The sequence below is a fragment of the Cynocephalus volans genome, chromosome 12, assembly GCF_027409185.1.
Source record: "Cynocephalus volans isolate mCynVol1 chromosome 12, mCynVol1.pri, whole genome shotgun sequence".
In the NCBI taxonomy this organism is placed as follows: Eukaryota; Metazoa; Chordata; class Mammalia; order Dermoptera; family Cynocephalidae; genus Cynocephalus; species Cynocephalus volans.
Window position 1 is genome coordinate 91322682 of NC_084471.1, and position 22599 is coordinate 91345280.

Below are 22599 nucleotides of genomic sequence, written 5' to 3' on the forward strand. Positions count from 1 at the left end.
CCCGAGCATCTCTCAATGTGTTTATGCTTGTGGGGAGGAACATGTCACGTCTTCCCAACTGCCCTCTTTTCCTTCTCCCTCCTCCTGATGCCTGGGCCTCTGTCAGTGCTCTGCTGAACTGGACAGTGCAGAAGGGGCAGGGCTGAAGGATGTTAGCATTGCTAACTTAACCTAGATTCTGGTAGCACTGAATGACAAGCACTGAATGACAAGGGGAATTTAAGAATTAAATTCTTAAAGTTAGAAACTCTGACTGAATAAAATGCCTTTGATAAACACAGTAATTTTCACCATAGCTGCAATAAGTTTACTCCTTGTCTCTTTTTGCCCATGTTGGGTTGCATGTGGGCTGGCTTTAGAATGTGCCACATGGACACTGGGTATTGGAGAAGGGGACTAAGGGTCAAGCACAGAGGAAGAGGTGGAAGAAAAAGTAAAAGGAGACCTATGAAAAGAATAGTGGCCAGGTTGGGAGCTGAGGGAAATGTGAAATTAGAGATTATGGGAGAAGAAAGATATCATTCTGACTCTCTTTCAATTAAGAGTGTGCTTAAAGCTTCCTTTGATCATTTCTACTGAATGAAGTAGTGTTAAAAATTCCATTATTAGCTATGATTTTTTAGTTTCTGTTTGTTTCATCTTTACCAGAAAAGTATCTAACATATACATATGAATTAATAATTTCCATTTTACTGTTATTTAAAAATCTCAAGTCCTTTTAAATTCTTTTATCCTGCTTAAAACTTTCATAGTTGGTAAGAGTTTAGCAAATATATAACCTCACCTTGAGTTTTTAAAAAAATATGACTTTTTTTTAAAAAGATGAGAAAATGTCTCAACTAGAAAGTCACTGATTTATCAAAAATGGGGTTTATTAGAAATAATACGTGAGACGGATTCCATATAAGCATTTAAGGCTGTGAATACACAGGTTCTCTAACTAGTTGTTGTATTCATACAATGCTTTATAAAACCTTTGCTCAACATGTGATTTCTCTGATAATTTCCTTACCGTTGCCAATCTTTTCTAACACTCTGTTTTTTTCCTAGGAAAATACGATTTACGACCGTTGCTAAATCAATTATCAATGAAAGGAAAGAGAGAAAAGGTACTATATTAATCAAATTTTTGCTAGCCTTTAATGACCTAAGTCAAAATACAGTGTGACATAAATATGGAAAAGAAACAATGTCCAGTGAGGTTAAAATCTTAAGCTGCCACTTGTTTTAATAAGAATGGATAAGATACTTCCTTTAAAAAACATGTTGTGCGATGCAGTGGAAAAAACACAGTTTATAAGTCACACCCATTTGGGTGCGGCTCCTCTACTGGAGGACAAGTTACTGGGCCTACTAAAACTTCAGTATCCGCGGCTATAAAATGCAAAGAACACCACTAGCCTTACATGATTGTTCCAAAGAGTTAAGATAATGTATGCAAAGCACCCAGACTTTAGTAGTTGCAAAATTAATGGTAGAAGTTTTCAGAATGCTAAGACTGTTGCTGAAATTTCACAGTAGTATTTTGAGCAAGCAGACCCTTGCTCCTCTACCATCTGTTTCAGCACAGCAGTGAGAGGGATCCATTGAAAATATAAGTCAGAGCATGTCACTCCTCTGCTCAAAAACCCCTGGTGGCTCCACTTCACTCATAGTAGAAGCCAATGACTTACAAAGCCCCTGTGATCTTGTTGTCTGTTTCCTCTCTTGCCTCATCTACTCTACTTTAATGGAACACAGATTTCCAATCAAAAGACATCCTTTGTCTTGAAGCATGAGTAGAGAGCATTTTTTTAAGAATATTTCTGACTATGGGATCTGAGTAGTTTAATTAACTTGTAACTTGAGCTATATTTAATTTGTCTTAAGCACTTGCTGTTAATGTTCTTCAGAAAAAGGCCAGTTACTTTTGCAGCCATGTCTCTGTGTATCACTATTTCTTGCAATTAATGAAATGTTTCATTAAATTGTGTTCAGCTGAAATTTGTTGTTTGGTGATGCATTTTTCAATGAATAAGCATGGCAAAGCATTTGATATTGCACCACTTTGACTTTTCAGTTGTTAGTTTTGTTTTTCTCCTCCTTTTTCTTTATATATCACAATTTTTATTCTTTGAAATAATTTTAGCCAAACAGATATTCCTTTGAGGTGCTATTTTATGTAGATATTATTACATTTTTCCAAATTAAAATGAAATATTTTCTCAAAAAAAAAAAAAAAAAGCTATGGAAAAGAGGACCTTATAGAATGTATAAGGCCTTTCTGAGAAATCCTCAAGTTACTTTGGTGTAGAGTTTTCTGTTTCCTAAACTGCAAAAATGAGGAGGATTAATTTTATGGTCTAACTTAAGGCCATAATTTTATAAGACAGTCCAATAATAGGATGATTTTTTTTCTTCTTTTCTCTCCCTTTTAGAGTAAACCATATAAGAAGAAATGAGCCTTTCATTTTGTGGTAACAACATTTCTTCATATAATATCTATGATGGTGTACTACAAAATCCCTGCTTTGTGGATGCCCTGAACCTGGTCCCTCATGTCTTCCTGTTGTTTATCACTTTTCCAATATTGTTTATTGGTGAGTAGTCTAATTTCCTATATTACAACACTTAATGTTTATATGTCTTTTGATTGGACAGGATTTGGGATAATGTTGATTTAATTTCTCCAACATGAAAACTGATGTATTAGTCTGTGAAAAAAGAACAAGCATTTTGTGTTTTCCAAGTATATATTTTTGGCATAAGATATTCCATTGGTGAAATAGTGGTCACATGCTTGCTTGGGAATGGCCTTCAATAGCAGCAGTAGTTTTTTAAAAAGAGGGAAAGAGATAATTATATGAGATTGATCTAGAGCATTTGTTGAGCACTTGTTTTGTGTTGGGTGAAGGGAATGGAAAATGGGTAAAGGAGAGTATTTGTCTTCAGGGAATAGTACAGTGGAGCAGATGTGTCCAAGTCAGGAGCACTAACTACACAACATTGCAAGCCCATTTACAGATACAGGAACAAATCTCCTGGGCATTAACCTGCTGGAATAACTATCTCTTCTTGGGGCTGATGGGGAAGACTGCATAGAGGGTGAAATGTCTGGGGTCTTGAAAGGTTCAGAGTGTGTAAGTTAAAGCAGGCGTGATGGGATTGTGTTTCAGGTAGAAAGAGTTCATGTACTCCTGTACTCATGTACTCTTTCACAGTTGACATTTGTACAAAATTCAATTATTTAGGGCCATTATGTATAACTTGTGTAACTTTCCCAACCAAAATAGACCCTTTAATTTTTTTGAATTACAAAATATTTTTGATATATAAAATGATGGAGATGAATATAAAAAACAGCCATCGAAACTATCACCACTCATTTGAAGGAACATAACAGTAGGAATAAAAAGGACTTCTGCATACCATTTCCTGATCCTATTACTCTTCCCACATCCTATGTTCCTAACCCTTCACAAGAGGTAACCAGTATTTTGGATTAATTGGTGTTTAATATTCCCAGGCATGATTTTGCCCATAAAAATAAGTGAAAAAGTTATCAGACTGATTTTATTAAGAAAAGAGTATAATTTAACAATCTGCTTTAAAGGAACCTTTGAAAATAATGTATGTGTCTTTCTTCATTTAACAAGTGTTTATTGAGAGGATACTAGATGCTTGGCATTATTCTAATAGAGATCAAAGAATTTCTGTCATATGGTTTATACAGATGCCAGCATAACTCTTGGTACATAGTTATTTATGTTAAACAAATGTACAGACACTAAATCTATTGGGACCAGAGCGGCCATATGTAGAAACACTGGTCATTGTTTATGTAGCATTATTTGTAAGGCATTAAGAATGCCCTTTGGTAAAAGTAGAAAATGGATGTATTTTTCACTATAATTATACAATTAATAATTTATAATTTACAAGGTAATTCTATAATTAATAATTAATAGTTCATTTTTTTGACAACCAGTTAACTTTTTGGGAGCAGGACTGTGCCATTCTTTTTCATATCCCTAACATCCAGCACAGAGGCTGGCAACAAGGATGTTTGAATAGAGTGGAATTGGATATTGACAAAGAAAAATGAACAAAAATGCACACTTTTTATTTATAAAATTGGCTACTTGAGTTAGTGAGAGATCATAAATAAATCTATGGAAGTATCAGGCACAAAGAAAATTATAATGTTGCAGAAAGGACACAGAACTGGCCTGCAAGAATTTATAGCCTAAATTCTAATAGACTATATTAAATGTAACTGACCTTCCAATGATGAAGTACATTTGGAAACAACTAAGACATGAACCAATTCCCTTTTCAAAGAATGCTTCAGGGGTCCCTCTTGTGTACACACAAATTCTTCGCAGTATTTTAAGTGCAAACTCCCATTCATTCTTGAAATACAAGGGGCTTTTCTACTGTTAAAAATGAGAAAAAAGGTGGACTAAAGGTGACAGAAGTGGGATTCTATCCTAGCATATCATATATGAAGTGGTGTTACTCTATCTACAGTTTTGGTAGGAAACTATCAAAACTTTACTCAAATATAACCTTGAATTTTTTTCTCCCGTGATGAGCTAAGGGCAAATGTTCTTGAGCCTGCTTAAAAACTCATCGTCAGTGAACAAAACTTTAGCTATCTTTGAGAAAAGTATCAGTACCACTGCTGAATAGTGCTGGCCCAGTCATAAGTAGCAATTTTTCTCATATGATATGCATATGAATAAGAGTTGACTTAGCCGAGTTTTATATTTTATAACCAAATATGTCTTGTTTTTTCTGGTCCCACTGCAGATCCAATATTTTGAAAGATTTTAGACCCCAGATTTCTCTTGTTATAATCATCAGTTTGTTTCTTTTTGAATGAATCAGAAAGCTGTCAGAGCTTCTGATTACCATGAGATAGAACCATGTTGTCACCCAAAGTTGGTGTTATTCTTGAGCAATGCAGCAAATGTTGTTTTAGCCTAGACAGTCTTTTAAAAATCAGTTGAAATTACTTTTTTTTTTTTTTAACATAATGAAAATAGACCAGGATTTCCATTGCTACACTAGAAAACAAAAAGATTTCAGGAACCTCCCAAAGCTTATCACAATGTAAAGTATTCCTATGATTATAATCGATCCTTTGTTTATCTCTTTTTGGACTTTTTTCTCTCTCTTTTTTTTTTTTTCAGGGTGGGGGAGCCAAAGCTCAAAAGTACAAATTCATCACAACACATGGCTTCATTTTCCTGGACATAACCTGAGATGGATTCTTACGTTCGCTCTCCTCTTTGTGCATGTTTGTGAAATAGCAGAAGGCATTGTTTCAGATTCGTAAGTGACTTGACTTAACATAATACCATTACAGTATACTAGTGGGTATATTGATATGGACAGTAGCTAAGAGCATACCCAGTTGGTCTTAATTTTGGGGACATAGCTCATTATGAATGACAGAGGTCACCCATTTTATATAATAATTGTGTGTTTTGTCTCTTTTCGTGTTTGCGTAATTTCTGTGGTAACACAAGTTCAGATCTCTATGACTTGTGCTCATTCATGTGCTTTGTATTCTTTGCTGTTACTGTTTTGTTAATATTTTCTCCCATAGTAACAGAAAATGAACTCAAGTAATAGGGAAATTTTGGTTATGGAATTATGATAAATGGTACACCTTTCATTGAAGAATTGATGTAAGTTTCTCAAAGTTTTCAAAAACATCACTCCAAAGAAAGACCATTTTCCTCTTATCTAATAAGAACCTCCTTTGACATCTGTTTATGTTTTTCTGTTGCAACTAACAAAGAATGAAACTTCTAAGTTTTTGTCATGGAGCCAACCATTTTGTAATGTTTTACAATGGTTCTTTGCAAATATAAGTATGTACACGTCTTATTTTCTGATAAAAAGAAAAATCAGAGACTGATATATGCCTTCCCTCCAAGCATTTAGAAGCTTAATTGACTATTATTTTGCTGTTTACTGTTTAAAACCCTTTGGTGCATTTATTAGCATAGCCATTTCTAGTCTTAAGTTTTTAAATTTCTTAACATGTAGGCTGACTCTATATGTTCCTATGTGTATGGATAAAGTGGAAGATAGATCAGTCCAATATTTCTTAAACACTTGCCATCATTTGGGTGAGGTGGACTCTTCCTTTCTAGCTTCATGGTTGATGTGTAGATCCAGTCAGGGACTTAGAAAACACAGGCTGAACTAATAATGATTAATGACCGATGCTAATGGCAGAAACTTGTTTTTAGTGGTAGTGATACAAGAGGCCCATCTTAAAAACAAATGGGCAAAAATATACCCTTGATCTTGTGCTGCTCTCTCCACCTTAGCTGTAGATTTCTTATGCTTACCCTTTTTATCCAAGCTTTTCAAAGTTATCTTCCAGTTACTTCTAAACCCAGAAATTTAGTTTGCTTTCTCTCTTGCCCTGCCCTATTCTGAAAATTGCTTCTGCAAGAATCTCCGTGGTCATTAAAGACACCTTAATGGACACCTTTTTGTCCTTGTCATAATTATTACGTTTAGCACTGCTGATTATTCCTTCCTTTTTTTCTTTTTTTTAACAAAATTTTCATGAACTATTCTTTACTTAAAATATAACAAATGCTCATTATAATTAGTGAAACAATGCAAAAGCTTCCTAATTGAATATTTTTGGTTTTCTTTTTGAGTAATACAAACATTTAAAGTTATTAATTTATCTTTTGGTATATCCTTGGGTTTCTGTAAGAAGTGGTCTTCTTTTTATTTCTACCTAAATAATTTGTGATTCCAGTTTAGATACTCTTCTTAGTCTAAGAATCATTTTTAGTTTGTTCTTTAATTTTATTGGTTTATTATTAGAGGATGTCATTTGCAAAATAATTACTTTTTGAAATTTATTAACATTTCATTATAGTCAAATATTTGATTAATTTATACATATTTCATGAGTACTAGAAAATGATACGTATACTTTGTAAGAGACAATATTTTATTGAGTTTACTCATTGGATGACTGTGTTGATTGTTTTTATACTACTTAATCTATCAGCAGTTTTTATTTATGTTTTTATTTTTATTATTTTTTCTTTTAAAAATTATTCTTTCAACCTCTGTAATGTAGTGCTTTTTAAATCTTCTTTCTAACTTTCTGACTAAAGATTTTCTGCTATAATGGTGCACCCTTACCAAGCCATTGAGGTCTGCAAATCATACTCTAAAAAAAAACAAAGCTTAATGAAAAAAATAAGGTTGGGAAACCACTCAAAACCCATGCAAATTTGTAAGTAGAGAACTAACAGAATAATAAAAAATCCTAACAAAAGTACTAGCATGGTTAAAAGACACTTTAAATTCCTAATAAAGAAATGCCACAATAAGTATAAAGCCTTACTGTACCTGCTGTTATCTTTACTAATTCTTTATTATTGCTTTTGTTATTGATGTTTTGTCATTCTGTTTCTAACTTCTAGAATTGGCTACTTAATTTATCTATTATAACTATTTCTTGTTGAATGCATCTAAGGCTATCAACTTTCTTCTGGGTATGGTTGTGACCACATATTTATACAGGCTTTGATAGAGAATGTTCTCATTTGTAAATTTCCTAAATATCCAGTAAGTGACTTTTGCATCTCTCTTTGATTAAATAATCAGGGAGTATTAGAAGCATTTCCTAATTTTTGTACTGATGGAATATTTATCTACTGCGTTTTCTCTTTGACCATTTTGAACTATTTCTGGGAGGCGGTGAGTGTTTTTTCAGCGCTATCATAGTACTGTCACATTTTTGTTGTCATGCCTATAGTAATGATTCCAAACTATATCACTGATCATGTTCTAAATCTCTGTGTACACTTCTCTATTAGGCAACTCTCTTTGCATGCGTATTAGACACCTTCACAATCCATGCATCCCTACTGAAACTTTTTAGCTTCTCTCTCTAATCTGCTTGTCATTTAAAAATCTTATTTGGTCACACAACCACCCACCCAGACACTCTAGGAATTATTTTCTACCTCTCCACTGCCATTACCCTCATACTCTAACACTATTAAAGTCCTGCCCATTTTAACAATTAATCTTCCAAGTGTGTTATTTCTTTCATGTTATTGCTGCCAAAGCTGAAATCTGGCCTTCGTCATGTGACCTGTACCCATGGTTTCCTGACTGCTTTTCTTCCTTTCATTTCCTCCCCTCACCACAAACCCACATACAGCTGCTCCTCGACTTAAACGGTTCCACTTCTTGACAATTGTTCCACTTACGACTTTTCCCCTTTACGATGGTGTGAAAGCAATACACATTCAGTAGAAACCGTACTTGGAGTACCCGTATAACCATTCTGTTTTTCACATTCAATATAATATTCAATAAATTACATGAGAGGTTCAGCACTTTATGATAAGATAGACTTTGTGCTGGATGATTTTGCCCAAGTGTGGGCTAATGTAAGTGTTCTGAGCATGTTTAAGGTAGGCCAGGCTAAGCTACGATGTTCAATAGGTTGGGTGTATTAAATACATTTCAACTTACAATGTCTTCAATTTATGATGGGTTTATCAGGACATAACCCCATTGTAAGTCAAGGAGCATGGGTATTACCTCTGAACTCCATCATCCACATTACTGCCAGAGTGAGCCGTTTAAAACAGAAATCTGGTCATACCATCTACCTGTTAACATATTTCAGTTTTCTGCAAGATGAGATTCCAACCCTTTACCATGGCATACGAAGCTTTTCATGGTACATCCTATCTTAAACTTTTTTTTCAAGAGTATTAAACTATTTGGAAGTTTGAGCATGTTACACTCTTTCATGCTTCTATATATTTGCACATTCTGCTCGCCCTTTTTAAAGTGCCTGTCCACCACTTTCCTGACTAGGGGATCCCTTTCCATTTTCACTTCCCAGTGTCAACCGTACCTCTTCTGAAATGACTTTCTCAAATGTTCCTTTTTCCCTCACTCTTAGACAGGTCATGCTCTTCTCTCTACCATTATGTACTAATACATTTGAGGAAGGTGGGAAAAGTCAAAGGTTTGCCTAAGTGGCATTATTAATGAAAATGGAGCTGAAGACTGTCTACCATGCACATCTGGGTCTGTCACATCTCCTATCACTTGGAGCTCTCTGCTGCCCTCAGAATGAAGCAGTCTCCTTGCAATCGTACTGAATTGCTTGCAATACCCTTGAACACACCTGGACCCTTTGTCTGGAACGGTCTTCCTCTTTTCTTCTTCTGGGTAGCAGTTCATCATTATTACAGTCTCAGTTTAGAAGTCAAATCCTTCACAAATTTTTTCTGTCCCAGACTTGAGCCCTGTGTGCTCTTGCTGTCCCTTCATCAGTGTTATAATTTTTTATTTGCTATTGATATCCTCAATAGACCCTAAACTTGGTGACCACAGACACCATATCTTGTCCTGTTCATTGCTGCATCCCAGAACCTAATACAGTGTCTGGACCAGCAGTACATTAGCACTGAATAAATTAATGAGAATGAAGAAATCACTGAAGACCATAAAGTTTGGAAAAGCTGCCAAAGGAATAAACATACTTTTCTTACATATTAGAATTCAGAGTCAGTGGATTGTTTTTATTGCTTAGTTGTTAAATTATTTCAGCAGTTCTGCCCTTCAGTATGAGAGTAATTACACATTTATTTTTGTTGTAAGCACTTTAAGGTAGAGTTTAGCTGTGTTTACCCAGCCCTCCATGTTAGATTAAATCCTTCAGCAGAATTGTGTCTCTCAATATATTCCTCCCTTCCATATTTTCTTAGCAACTACTACTGCATTCTGTATTTTATTTTATTTTATTTTATTTATTTTTAAAAAGATGATCGGTAAGGGGATCTTAACTCTTGACTTGGTGTTGTCAGCACCACGCTCAGCCAGTGAGAGAACCGGCCATCCCTATATAGGATCCGAACCCATGGCCTTCGTGTTATCAGCACCACACTCTCCTGAGTGAGCCACGGGCCGGCCCGCATTCTGTATTTTAAATATCTTATTACTAAGAGAGAGTTTTAATGAAAAAAAGGTAAAAAATGAGGATCTCTGGAAGTGTCAGCTGTAGACACTGACTCTGTACTGCTCTCTACAGGCGCCGGGAGTCACGCCATCTCCATCTCTTCATGCCGGCCGTAATGGGATTCGTTGCCACTACGACATCAATAGTATATTATCATAATATTGAAACATCAAATTTTCCTAAATTACTTCTAGGTAAGTATGGTCAAGTTCTTTCCCCAAAAGAGCTATTTGTTTTTCTTTTTCCTCACAGTAAATACTGTCAGAGTGGATTGGGAGTAGGAGGTGTGGGAAAACCACAGTAATTCATCTCTTGTAGCTGTCCAGTAAATGTGGGGTTGAAGATAAGCTGAGTTAGTCTAGGCTGTGAAAATTCCATTCCCCCAGGACATCTGTCCTCCAATAAATGCCCCTCGTGGTGTGTTGGTGTGTGGTGGATGAAAGTGGAGGGAACGTGCTGCCTTCTGGCTTGCAGAAGTTGTACTCCAGGAGCCAGAGCTCTTGCAAGGAGCTGCTTCACCATGTTGCTCCATAAACAAGTCATCTCATCTAGTTCCATGTGTTTCTGCTTCTGGCTCAGAGTCCTGGGGCATTTTCTGAAGGCCCAGATCTTTCACCGATGCTGCGGGAATGCCACATTTCCCTAGAAGAGCTGCCGAGGCATCAGGGGTCTCTAAGCAGCAAAGTGTGCTTCACGGCATTCTGAAAAGTCTGCTGTCCTGGGAAGCAAGTGCTTCCACATCACTACCCCTCACATCTGCATCATGACTAAGATGCCCTTATTAGCCTCTCTTGCCTCCTTGTCCTGTGGAAATCAGAGGCTGTCTAAAATTAAAATTTTATTTTTGCCTTAGGCTGAAATGATATAGTTCATCCCAGTTAGTTATATTTAACACTCGGACCCATTCTTGTACTCCTTGGTGTACTCTTTTATAAAGAGAGCTGAGATGAAGGTATGTAACATGGATCATGGATGAACTGCAGGAGCCCGTGAGCCTCCTAAAATTGTAGATGGAATCGTATGTGTTTGTGTGAATGAATGCTTGCAGCTTCAAAGGTTCATACAGTTCTTCATTTGATTGTTATATGATAAAAATGACGTTGACTACTAATGTCAAAATTAGGAAAAGAAATAAGTAAAGCACACAAATAGTATTTTATTTATTTGCCCAGAAGACGTTAAAACTTAAAATGGTAAATACTGATCTTTAATTGTGTACTGTATTAACATTATACGATTGGGCAAAGGTAATCTAATAAGAAAAGGAGAGAAGGTTAACTATTAATTTAATAGGCTTATGTGAATTATCTTAGTAGAAAGCTCTTCAATACAAAATGGCAGCAGACATTATCACAGAATGTGATAGTTGCCCAAAAAAGAGTGATGTTTCCAGTTGATAACAGCAAAAAATATGGAGCATTGGGAATTTGATAAGCTAGATATACATCTTTGAAAACGTGATGATGATAAAAAAGTTATAAGTTATAATTAGACAGGGCATGCACATTTCAATAATATTTTAGGAATATTAGGAAGGAAATACGATCAGAATCTGGCTGTAATTACCATGTAGATGCAAGGCAGAGGCCACAATTTGATCATATAGCTAGAGGGACTTATAGAGATAAAAGATAGTCTTTCTCATTATTTTAGGAGAGAAAAAAAATTGTACCTAGAAAAATTACACTTATTTTAAGATCACAAAGCTAGTAATTTTGTCCCAACATTTTATTATGAAAATCACGAAACATACAGAAATTTGAAAGAATTATGTGACTACCCATTTACCACCACCTACATTCTTCAATTTACATTTGTTCTGTTGGTTTTATCACACATCTACATCTTTCCAATCCTCTCTCCACCTATCAATACACCTTAGTTTTTAGTGCATTTTAAAGTACGTTACAGACATTATTAGTATTCTTCACCCCTGAACCTTTCAGCATGCATCTCATTAGCTAGAGTTAAATATTTGTTTGCAGTTCTTTTTGTGAGATGAAATTTACATATCTGAAGCACAGAAATCTTATTTTACTGAATGCATACACCTGTATAACCCTATCACGACGTAGCCATCACCTCTGCAAGTTTTCTTGTGCCCCTTCCCAGTCAATCCCCACTTTCACCTCCATAGAAAGAATAACTATTCTGATTTTTCCCCCACCATACATTAGGTTTGCCTATTCTAGAACTTCACATAAATTGAATCATACAGTATAAACTTTTTAAAGTAAGGCTTCTGTCTCTCAGAATGATTTTTTGAGGCTCATCCATAATGTAGCATCGATCAGTATTTTGTTCTTGTAATTGTTGGATAGTATTCCATTGTGTGAATATACCACAGTTTTTCCATTCTCTTGTTGATGGACACCTGGGCTGTTTCCAGGTTTTGGCTACCACGAAAAAAAACCTGCTATAAACACTCCTGTACAAGTCTTTTTGTGGATATATGCATATGTATTTATTTCTTTTGGGTAAATATCTAAGAGTGAAATTGCTGGGTCATAGAGTAGTCAGGTAAATGTTTAGATTTGTAAGAAACCTGCAGATCATTTCAGAAAGTGGTTGTATCATTTTACATACTCAATAACAATGTGTGGCAGTTCAGTTCCACATGCTCACGAACATTGGGTGATCTTGGTCTTTCTCAATTAGCCATGCTAGTGGGTGTGTACTGATAACACTTTGTGGTTTTAATTTGCATTTCCCTGATAAGAAATAACACTGGACACTTTTTGATTGATTTATTGGCCATTTGTTATCTTTGTGAAGTGGCTATGTTTTTTAATGATTTTAAAATATTTATTGATTAAACATCTGTTTTTCTCATTGTTATTTTTAATTTCATTGTTGTCTAGTATACATAGTAAATAGTATACAGCAATTGTTGCATTTTTGATACTGGGTTGTAGGAGCACTTTGTATATAGTAGATACTTATATATCATCATACATGTTTTTAAAATATTTCCTACCAGTCTGTGGCATGCATTTCTATTTATTTAATATGGCCTTTTGATGAGCAGAAGGTTTTAATTTTGGCGTAGTATATTTTGTCATTTTTCTTATATTCAGTTATTGCTTTCTGTGTCTTAATAAATCTTTGCCTTCCCTCAAAATATGTTTCCTTCATATTCTCCTGTTTCATTTTAGAAACTGTTTTAGTCTGTCTGTGTTGCTATAACAGAAACACCTGAGACTGGGTAATTTATAAAGAACAGAACAGAGGTTTATTTGGTTTATGATTCTGGGACAGCTGGTCTGGCATAGGCCTCAGGCTGCTTCTACTCATGGCAGGAAGTGGCAGGCAGTCAGCAGGTACAAGCCGATCACATGGCGAGAGGAAGCAAGAGAGAGGGGGGGGAGGTGCCAGGGTCTTTTAAACAACCAGCTCTTGTGGGAACTAATAGAGTGAGAACTCACTACCCCTCCTCCCCCAGGGAGAGCATTAATCCATTCATGAGGGATCTGCCCCCATGACTCAAACAGCTTCTAGCACTTCCACATTGAGGACCAGATTTCTGCATGAGTTTTGGAGGGACAACACATCCAAACTCTTTCAGAAGCATTATGGTTTCAGTTTTTATTTTTAGAATTATGATCTATTTAAAATTAATTGAGTATATGGTGTAAGGCAGGTTTTAGGGTTTTTTTAAATTCCAAATGTATATCCACGTGTTTCAGTACCATTTGTGGAATAGACTTTTCATTTGCTGTCAGGCTGCTTTGGTGCCTCTGTAAAAAAAAGTTAAATCAAATGACTATTTTAGGTGTGATCTATTTTTTGGCTCTGTTTTCTGTTCCTTTGGTCACTTCATGGATTTTTATGCCACTAACATTTTGTCTTGATTACTGTAGCTTTGGAGGTTTTGAAGTCATGTACTATAAGACACAAATGTTTTTCCTTGTTTTTCTTCCAAGATTGCTTTGGATATTCTGGTTCCTTTGCATTTCTATATACAGTTTAGAATCGGGCTAACAATTTCTATTTTAAGAAAAATCTTGGTGGGTTTACAATGGGGATTGCATTGAATATATAGAAAAATTGGGGAGAGAATTGATATCTTAACAATATTGAGTCTCACAATCCATTCTTCATTTATTTAGGTCTTCTTTCATTTTCCTTAGGAATGTTTTGTAGCTTTCAGTGTAGAGGCTTTGTATGTCATTAAATGTTTTACCTACTTTTTATGTTTTCCTGCTGCTATTATAAATGGTATTATATTTCAAATCTCATTTTCCAATTGTTTTCTGCCTTTGCACAAAATATAATTGATTTTGTATATTGACCTAGTATTTTGCAGCCTTGGGAATTCACTTACTATTTCTAGCTATTGCTTTGTAGGTTTTTTGGGATTCTCTATATGAATAAACATGCCATCTGCAAATAAAGATATTTATACTTATTTCTTTTCAACCTTTTTCATGCTTTGTTTTCTTTTATTTTTCTTGCCTTATTGCTCTAGCTAGGACCTCCAGTAAAATGCTGAATAGGTATGGTAAGAGTTCCCGATTTTAGGGGAATAATGATTAGTCTTTCATAATCAATTATTGTGTTAATTGTAGGTTTTTCATAGAAGAACTTTATCTGGTGAGTACGTTTTCTTCTATTCAAAACTTTCTAAGATTATTTTTTAATCATGATGGTGTTGAATTTTATTAATTTTTTCTTCTTCATTAGTTGGGAAAATTGTATTTCTGTTAATGTGCTAAATTGCATTGATCTATTGTTCAAGTGATAAAGTAACAATGCATTCCTGGGATAAACCACACGTAGTCATGATATATCATGCATGCTAGATATTGCTATATTTTGTTTGTTAAGGCTTTTTATATCTGTAATGAGGTATATTGGTTTGTTATTTTCTTCTGCTGTCTTTATCAGATTTCACATACCAGGTTATACTGGCTTCATAAAATGCACTGGAAAGTGTTCTCTCTATTTTCTGAAAGACTGCATAAAATTAATTTTATTTCTTCCTTAAATGTTGGATAAAATTTACCAGTGTAGTCATATGGTCCTGGAATTTTGGCCAAGGGAGGATTTTTATTTATGAATTTATTTCTTTATAAGATATGGACTCTTCGTAGTAGCTATGTCTTTTTATGTCAGTTGTGGTAAACTGCAGTTTTTAAGCAATTTTTCATTTCATCTAAGTTTTTGGATTAAAACATAAAGTTGTTTATACTGCAGATTATCCTTTTAAAGTTTGTAGGCTATGTAGGGATATGGTTCCTCTTCCATTCCTAATACTGATAGTTTTTGTTCTTGTTTTCTTGAGCAGTTTCGCATGGAATGTACCAGTTTTCTTGATCTTTTTAAAGAGTCAACCTGTTGACTTTATTGAGTTTGTTCATTTTATCAGTTGTTCATTTTCTATTTTATTGCTTTCTACTCTTATCTCTATTATTTTCATCCTTTCATTTATTTTGTTCTTCTTTCCTCAGCTTTTAAGGGGAAAATGTAGGTCATTGATTTTGGACCTCTTTGTTGCTAAAATAAGTATCTAAAGCTATAAACTTTCCACTAAGTCTTGTGCTAGTTGTACTCCTTACATTTTAGAGACATAGTATTTCTGTTATAATTTAGTTAAAATATTTTCTAATTTTCCTAGTGATATTTTCTTTAACATGTGGATTATTAGAAATGCGTTAATTTCCAGATATTTGGAGACTTATTATCTACCTAGATATCTTATTATGCACAAAGACCTGAAGGTTACCTCCATTTTCTCTGTGCCTGGTGTTTAAACCCTGTATGACCCTCTTCCCTTGAGTGTGAGTGGGACCTGTGCCTTACTTTTAGCCAATAGAGTATAGCAGGGATGAAGGTCCCAAGTCAGTCGAGTCTTTGTTGAGACTGCAGCCCCCTTCAACACCTAGATGGCAGGCTGATAAGACCCCGAAGCAAAGAATTCAGTTAACCCATGCTCAGGCTCCTGACCCATGGATACTGAGAGATAATGCATGTGTACTACTTTAAGCTACTAAATTTGTCATTCTGTTACACTAAACTTGTTGCATCTTGTTTCCTGAGTGAGCATATGGTACTGGTACCATATGCACTTAATAAGAATTTATATTCTGAAGATGTTAGGTGTATATTTATAATATCAAATGTCAGCTAGTTTTGTGTATATCAAATAGTACAGGTTGGTTGGTAACATTTAAATCTTCTAAGTCTTCATTAGGTATATGCATATTTTTGATTGTTGTATCTTTCTGAAAAATTGATGCTTTTATTATTATCAAAAGCATTTATTTCTTTTTTTGTCGAAAGATAATTGATTGTACATATCTATGGGATATAGCATTGAATATCAATACCTGTTTGCAATATATAATGCTGAAATCAGGATAATTAGTATATTCAACATTACACAATGCAATTGTATTTTGTGCCAATTTCTCACCGACACCAATTTCTTTACCAATTTAATCGCCAATTTCTCATTAACGCCCTCTCCCCCTCTCCCACTTCTGATGGCTTCGTTTCTGTTTTCTCCTTTTGAAAGGTCAACAGTTATTGTAATTGTTGCATCTTTCTTTCTTTTAAAAATTTATTTGTGTATTTTTTTAGCTCCCACTTAAGAGTGAGGACATGCAGTATTTCTCTTTCTGTGCCTGGAATATTCACATAACATAATTTTCTCTAAGTTTATCCGTGTTGCTGTGAATGTCAAAATTCTGTTTAATGTCACAGTAGTATTCCATTGTGTAGATATACCAAATTTTCCTTATCCAGTTACCTGTCGATGGACATTTAGGTTGGTTCTAACTCATAGCTATTGTAAATAGAGCTGACATAAACAGGGGAGTGTAGGAATCCCTTCAACATGAAGATTTCCATTCCTTTGGGTACATACCCAGTAGTGGGACTGCTGGATCATGTGGCAATTCTATCTGTAGTTTTTTGAGGAACCTTCATAGTATTTTCCATAATGACTGCACTAAGTTACAGTCCCACCAACAGTATAGGAGGGTTCCCCTTTCTCCACATCCTCACCAACATTTGTTATTCTCTGTCTTTTTGAAAATGTTCAGTCTAACTGGCATGAAATGATATCTCAGTGTGGTTTTGATTTGCATTTCCCTGATGCTTAGCGAGGTTGAGCTTTTTTTCATGTGTCTGTTGGCCATTTGTATATCTTCTTTGAGGAATGCCTATTTAGCTCTTTGCCCATTTTTTAGTTGGGCTATTTTTTTTTTTTTTTACTGTTAGATTGCTTGAGTTCCTTATATATTCTGGATATTAATCCTTCGTCATATGCATAGCTTGCAAATATTTTCTCCCATTCTGTAAATTGTCTTTTCACTCTTTTTCTCTTGCTTTGCAGAAGGTTTTTACTTTGATATAGTACTATTTGTTTATTTTTTTCTTTTGTTGCCCATTCATAAAGTCTTTGCCCAATCCTACTTCCTGAAGTGTTTGCTCTATATTTCTTTTAGGAGTTTTATAGTTTCAGGTTTTATATTTAAGTCTTTAATCTATTTTGAGTTGATTTTGGTATATGATGAGAGGTAAGAGTCTAGTTTCATTCTTCTATATATGGATATCCAGTTTTCCCAGCACTATTTATTGAAGAGGTAGTCTTTTCCCCAACATATGTTCTTGTTGTCTTTGTCAAAGATCAGTTGGCTGTAAGTATGTGGGTTGATTTCTGGGTTCTCTACTCTGATCCATTGGTCCAAGTGTCTATTTTTGTGCCAGTGCCATGTTGTTTTGGTTACTATAGTTTTGCAGTATAATTTGAAGTCAGATGGTGTAATGCCTCCAGCTTTATTTATTTGTATATTTATTTATTATTATTATTTTTTTTGCTCAGGATTGCTTTGGCTATTCAGGATCTTTTGTTGTCCCACGTGAATGTTAGGATTGTTTTTCTATTTCTGTGAAGAATGTCATTGAGATGTTGATGGGGATTGTGTTGAATCTGTAGATCACTTTGGGTAGTGTGGGCATTTTGACAATGTTCTTTCCAAGACAAGAGCATGTAATGTCTTTCCATCTTTTTGCATCCTCTTTAATTTCTTTCACTGGTGGTTTGTAGTTCTCATTGTAGAGATCTTTCACCTCCTTGGTTAAATTGATTCCTAGGTATTTTATTTTTTGGTGATTATTGTAATTAGGCTTGCTTTCTTGATTTCTTTTTCTGCTATTTTGTTATTGGAGTATTAAAATGCTACTGATTTTTGCTTGTTGATTTTGTATCCTGCCATTTACTGAAACCATTTATTAACTCTGTGAGTTTTTTGGTATAGTCCTTATGTTTTTCTATAAATAGGATCATGTCATCTGCAAACAAGAACAGTTTCACTTCACCTTTTCAATCTGGTTGCCGTTTATTTCTTTCTCTTGCCTGAATGCTCCAGCTAGTACTTCCAATAGTAGTACTATTGGCATCCTTGTCTTGTTCCTGTTCTTAAGGGAAAGAATTTCAGCTCTTCCCCATTGCGGATGATATTGGTGGTGGGTTTTCCATAGAAGGCTTTTATTTTGTTGAGATATTTTTCTTCTATACCTAATTTGCTGAGAGTCTTAATCATGAAGGGATGTTGAATTTTGTCAAATACTTTTTCTACATGTATTGAGATAATTATATGGTTTTTGTCCTTGATTTGATTGACATGGTGACTTGCACATGTTGACTCATCACATTTACTGACTTGCACATGTTGAACCATCCTGTATCCCTGGGATGAATCCCACTTGATCGTGGTGTATAATTTTTTTGATGTATTCTGATTGCTAATATTTTGTTGAGGATTTTTGCATCTATGTTCATCAGAGATATTGGCCAGTAGTTTTCTTTTTTTGTTGTGTCTTTCTCTCGTCTTGGTATCAGGTTGATGCTGACCTCATAGAATGAGTTTGGGGGCATGGCCTCTGTTTCAATTTTTTGGAATAGTTTGAAGAGAATTGGTATTAATTTCTCTTTATAGGTTTGGTAGAATTCAGCAGTAAGCTATCTGGTCCTGGGCTTTTTCTGTTGGGAGAATGATGATTACTGCTTCTATCTCATTGCATGTTGATCTCTTCAGGTTTTTTATTTCTTATTAGTTCAGTCTTGGCAGTTTGTATATGTCCAGAAATTTATCCATTTCCTCCAGGTTTTCAAATTTGTTGGCATATAGTTGTTCATAATAGCCTCTAATGATTTTTTGTGTTCCTGTTGTATCAGTTGCAATGTCTTCTTTTTCATTTTTTGTTATTTGGGTCTTCTCTTTTCTTTTTTTAGTTAGCCTAACTAATGGTTTGTCTACTTTGTCGATCTTCTCAAAAATAACCAACATTTTTGTTTCATTGAACTATTGGATAGATTTTAGAGTCTCTATTTCATTTAATTCTGCTCTGATCTTAATTATATCTTTCCATCTACTAATTTTGGGATTGGATTGTTCTTATTTCTAGTTCTTTGAGGTGTAGCATTACATTGTTTATCTGAAATCTTTCTATTCTTTTGATATAGGTATATATACATTGCAATAAACCTCCCTCATAGTACTGCTTTTGCAGTATCCTATAGGTTTGGTATGATGTGTCTATATTTTCACTGTTTCCAGGAAACTTTTTGATATCCTATTTAATTTTTTGGGGGGGACCCATAGGTCATTCAGGAGCATGTTGTTTAATTTCTACTTATTTGTATAGTTTCTAAAGTTTGGCTTGTTATTGATTTCTACTTTTAATCCATTTTAGTCTGAAAAGATACTTGAAATGATTTCAATTTTTAAAAATTTGTTGAGACTTGATTTGTGACCTAACGTGTGATCTGTCCTGGAGAGTGTTCCATGTGCTGATGAGAAGAATGTATGTTCTGCAGTTGTTGGATGAAATGTTCTGTAGATATCCCAGGTCCCAGTTCATCTAAAGTGTAGTTTAAATCCTGCCTATTGATTTATTGCCAAGATGATCTGTCCGATGCTGAGAGAGGGGTGTTCAGATCCCCAACTATTATCAAATTGAGGTCGATCTCTTTCTTTAGGTCTAATAGTGTTTGCTTTGTATATCTGGGTGCTCCAGTGCTGGGTTCATATGTATTTATGATTGTTATGTCTTCTTGCTGGATAGATACCTTTATCATTATATAGTGGACTTCTTTTTCTCTTTTTATGTTTTTTGGTTTAAAGTCTATTTTATCCACTATAAGAATAGCTATTCCTGCTCATTTTGGTTTCCATTTGTGTGGTATATCTTTTTTTTTTATCCTTTCATTATTAGTCTGTGTGAGTCTTTATGGGTGACGTGAGGCTCTTGAAGAAGCATATATTTGGGTCTAGCTTTTTAATCCAATCAGTTTGTCTTTTGAGTGGAAGGTTAATCCATTTACATTTAGGGCTGTTATTCAAAGGTATTGTCTTATTCCTGGCATTTTGTTGATGTTTCCTTTGGATATTTTAAATATCTTTTGTTCCTTCCTTCTCCTTTTATTGTTTGTCTTCAATGTTTGTTGGTTTTTTAAGGTGGTAAGATTCATTTTCTTTCTCTTTCTCGCTTGCATTTTTATTCTACCAGTGGGTTTTGTTCTTTCTTGTGTATTCATGGTAGTGATTATCATTTTTTGGATCCTGGATGCAGGACTCCCTTGAGAATTTCTTGTAAGACTGTTTGCATGGTGGTGAACTCCCATAGTTTTTATTTGATTGGGTAATACACTATTTCTCCATTAATGAAGCATAGCCTTACTGGGTGTAGTATTCTTAGCTGGCAGTATTTTTCTTTTAGTATTTTGAATACATCATCCCACTCTCTTCTGGCCTGTAGAATTTCTCTTGAGAAGTCTGCTGTTAGTCTGATGGGGACTCCCTTTTAGGTGACTTGATGCTTTTCTCTTGCTGTTTTTAAGATTCTCTTTTTGTCTTTGAGCATTGCCAGTTTGACTATAATGTGTCTTGGAGAGAATCTTTTTGGATTGAATCTAATTGGGGATCTTTGAGCTTCTTGGATCTGAATCTGTGTGTCTCTTCCTCTAACTGAATAGCTATTTGTTATTATTTCATTGAATATGTTTTCAATGCCTTTTTCTTTCTCTTCTCCTTCTGGAATACCTATGATTCAGATGTTTGTGTGCTTAAGGGTTTCTGCTATCTCTCTCAGATTTTCTTTATTTTTTAATTTCTTTTCTTTTTTTTTTTTTTTTATCTGTCTGGGTTATTTCAAAAAGACCATCTTCAAGATTAGCAATTCTTTCTTCTCCTTGCTCTAACCTGCTGCTTAAGCTCTCAATTGTGTTTTTTATTTCATTAAATGAATTCTTCAGTTCCGGGAGTTAGGCTACATTCCTTTTTAAGGTATTAATCTCTTTGTAAGTTTATTCTTTTATATCTTGAATACTTTTTATCATTTCATTCTGTGGTCTAACTGAGTCTTCTACTGTCTCCTTGAGGTTCCTTAAGATTGTTGCTTAGAATTCCTTTTCAGTCATTTCAAGTATTTCCTGCTCTATGGGGTCTGGTACTTGAGGATTACTGTATTCCTTTGGGGGTGTCATATTTTCTTGTTTTTTGTATTTGTAGTATCTTTATGTTGGTGTCTGGTCATCTGGTAGAATAGTTGCTTCTTCTCTTACTCTGAAATGGGATTTGAGGAGAGAGACTTCCTCCTCTTTTTAAAGGCACTGCTGGTGACTCTCCTTGTGTCAATGCAGTTGAGCAGTCAGTGGGCTGCCTGCACAGTGGCTGTGGCTGTGCTGTGGTGGCAAGCCAACTTTGTGGCTGCATTGGCTGTGGCTTTGGTAGACCACTGTTCAGAAATGGTATTTGCAGCAGGGGCAGGGGCTGTGGTCCTTGGGCATGCTCCTGCCTTCTGTCAGGCAGGGGCTGTCAGCTGTTCTAAAAGTCTTCTTTATTTCTAATAATACTCTTTGTCTTGAAGTCTACTTTGTTTGATAATAATATAGCCACTCTGGTTTTTTATGCTACTATTTTCGTTGTATATCTTTTACCATCCGCTTATATTCGATCTACTGTTTCTAATATTTAAGGTGAATCTCTCTAAGTAACATATGATTTGGTCCAATTTTTTCCTTTATCCATTCTGATCATCTCTGTATCACAAGCTAAAATAAGATATAAGCTCATTCACATGCTAATGTTCAGTTATTTTTGACTAAAACTAGTTGTGATCATCCTTAACCTTTCTGGCTCTGATTAAGTGTTGTCCAAACAGGATTTTGTGCTTTCAGTTTCTTCTTTCTTATGCCATGATCATTTGTACTGACTTTTATTCAAAGTACAAAGTACACTGAATCATTGCCAACAGATTTCTAGAAAAGTCTCTGCTACCATCTCATATTTGCTTCAAAGTGCTGGCGGTGGTTATGAGACTGTGTAGATCCCTGCCTTTCTGGCCTGACTACCTGAGTCTGTGTTTGCTCTGTAGTATCACTGTGCTCTGTGGATGGGTGTGGTGTTTTATACCATTTGGGTTTGAAGAGTCACTTAGTACTTGAATGCTGACCTATAAAGCAGAACCCCTATTACATAGCTACATGAATTTTATAATAACTCCTAAGTAATACCATCAGGCATACCCCTGGGAGCTGCAACACACCAACCCATTGGATGGATTACACAGATACC

General features: G+C 35.0%; 1 protein-coding gene across 4 annotated transcripts in view; it reads left to right on the forward strand.

Annotated features, from left to right (window-relative positions):
* ABCC9 (ATP binding cassette subfamily C member 9) overlaps positions 1–22599 on the forward strand; it is a 130757-nt gene that overhangs the window by 2127 nt on the left and 106031 nt on the right. For all 4 annotated transcript variants that reach the window (XM_063075692.1, XM_063075694.1, XM_063075690.1 and 1 more), the window contains exons 3-6: positions 1051–1109; positions 2418–2579; positions 5175–5316; positions 10088–10209. In XM_063075692.1, coding sequence (XP_062931762.1) covers positions 2438–2579; positions 5175–5316; positions 10088–10209 — 406 coding nt within the window. In that variant the 5' untranslated portion in view covers positions 1051–1109; positions 2418–2437. The remainder of the gene's footprint in view (positions 1–1050; positions 1110–2417; positions 2580–5174; positions 5317–10087; positions 10210–22599) is intronic.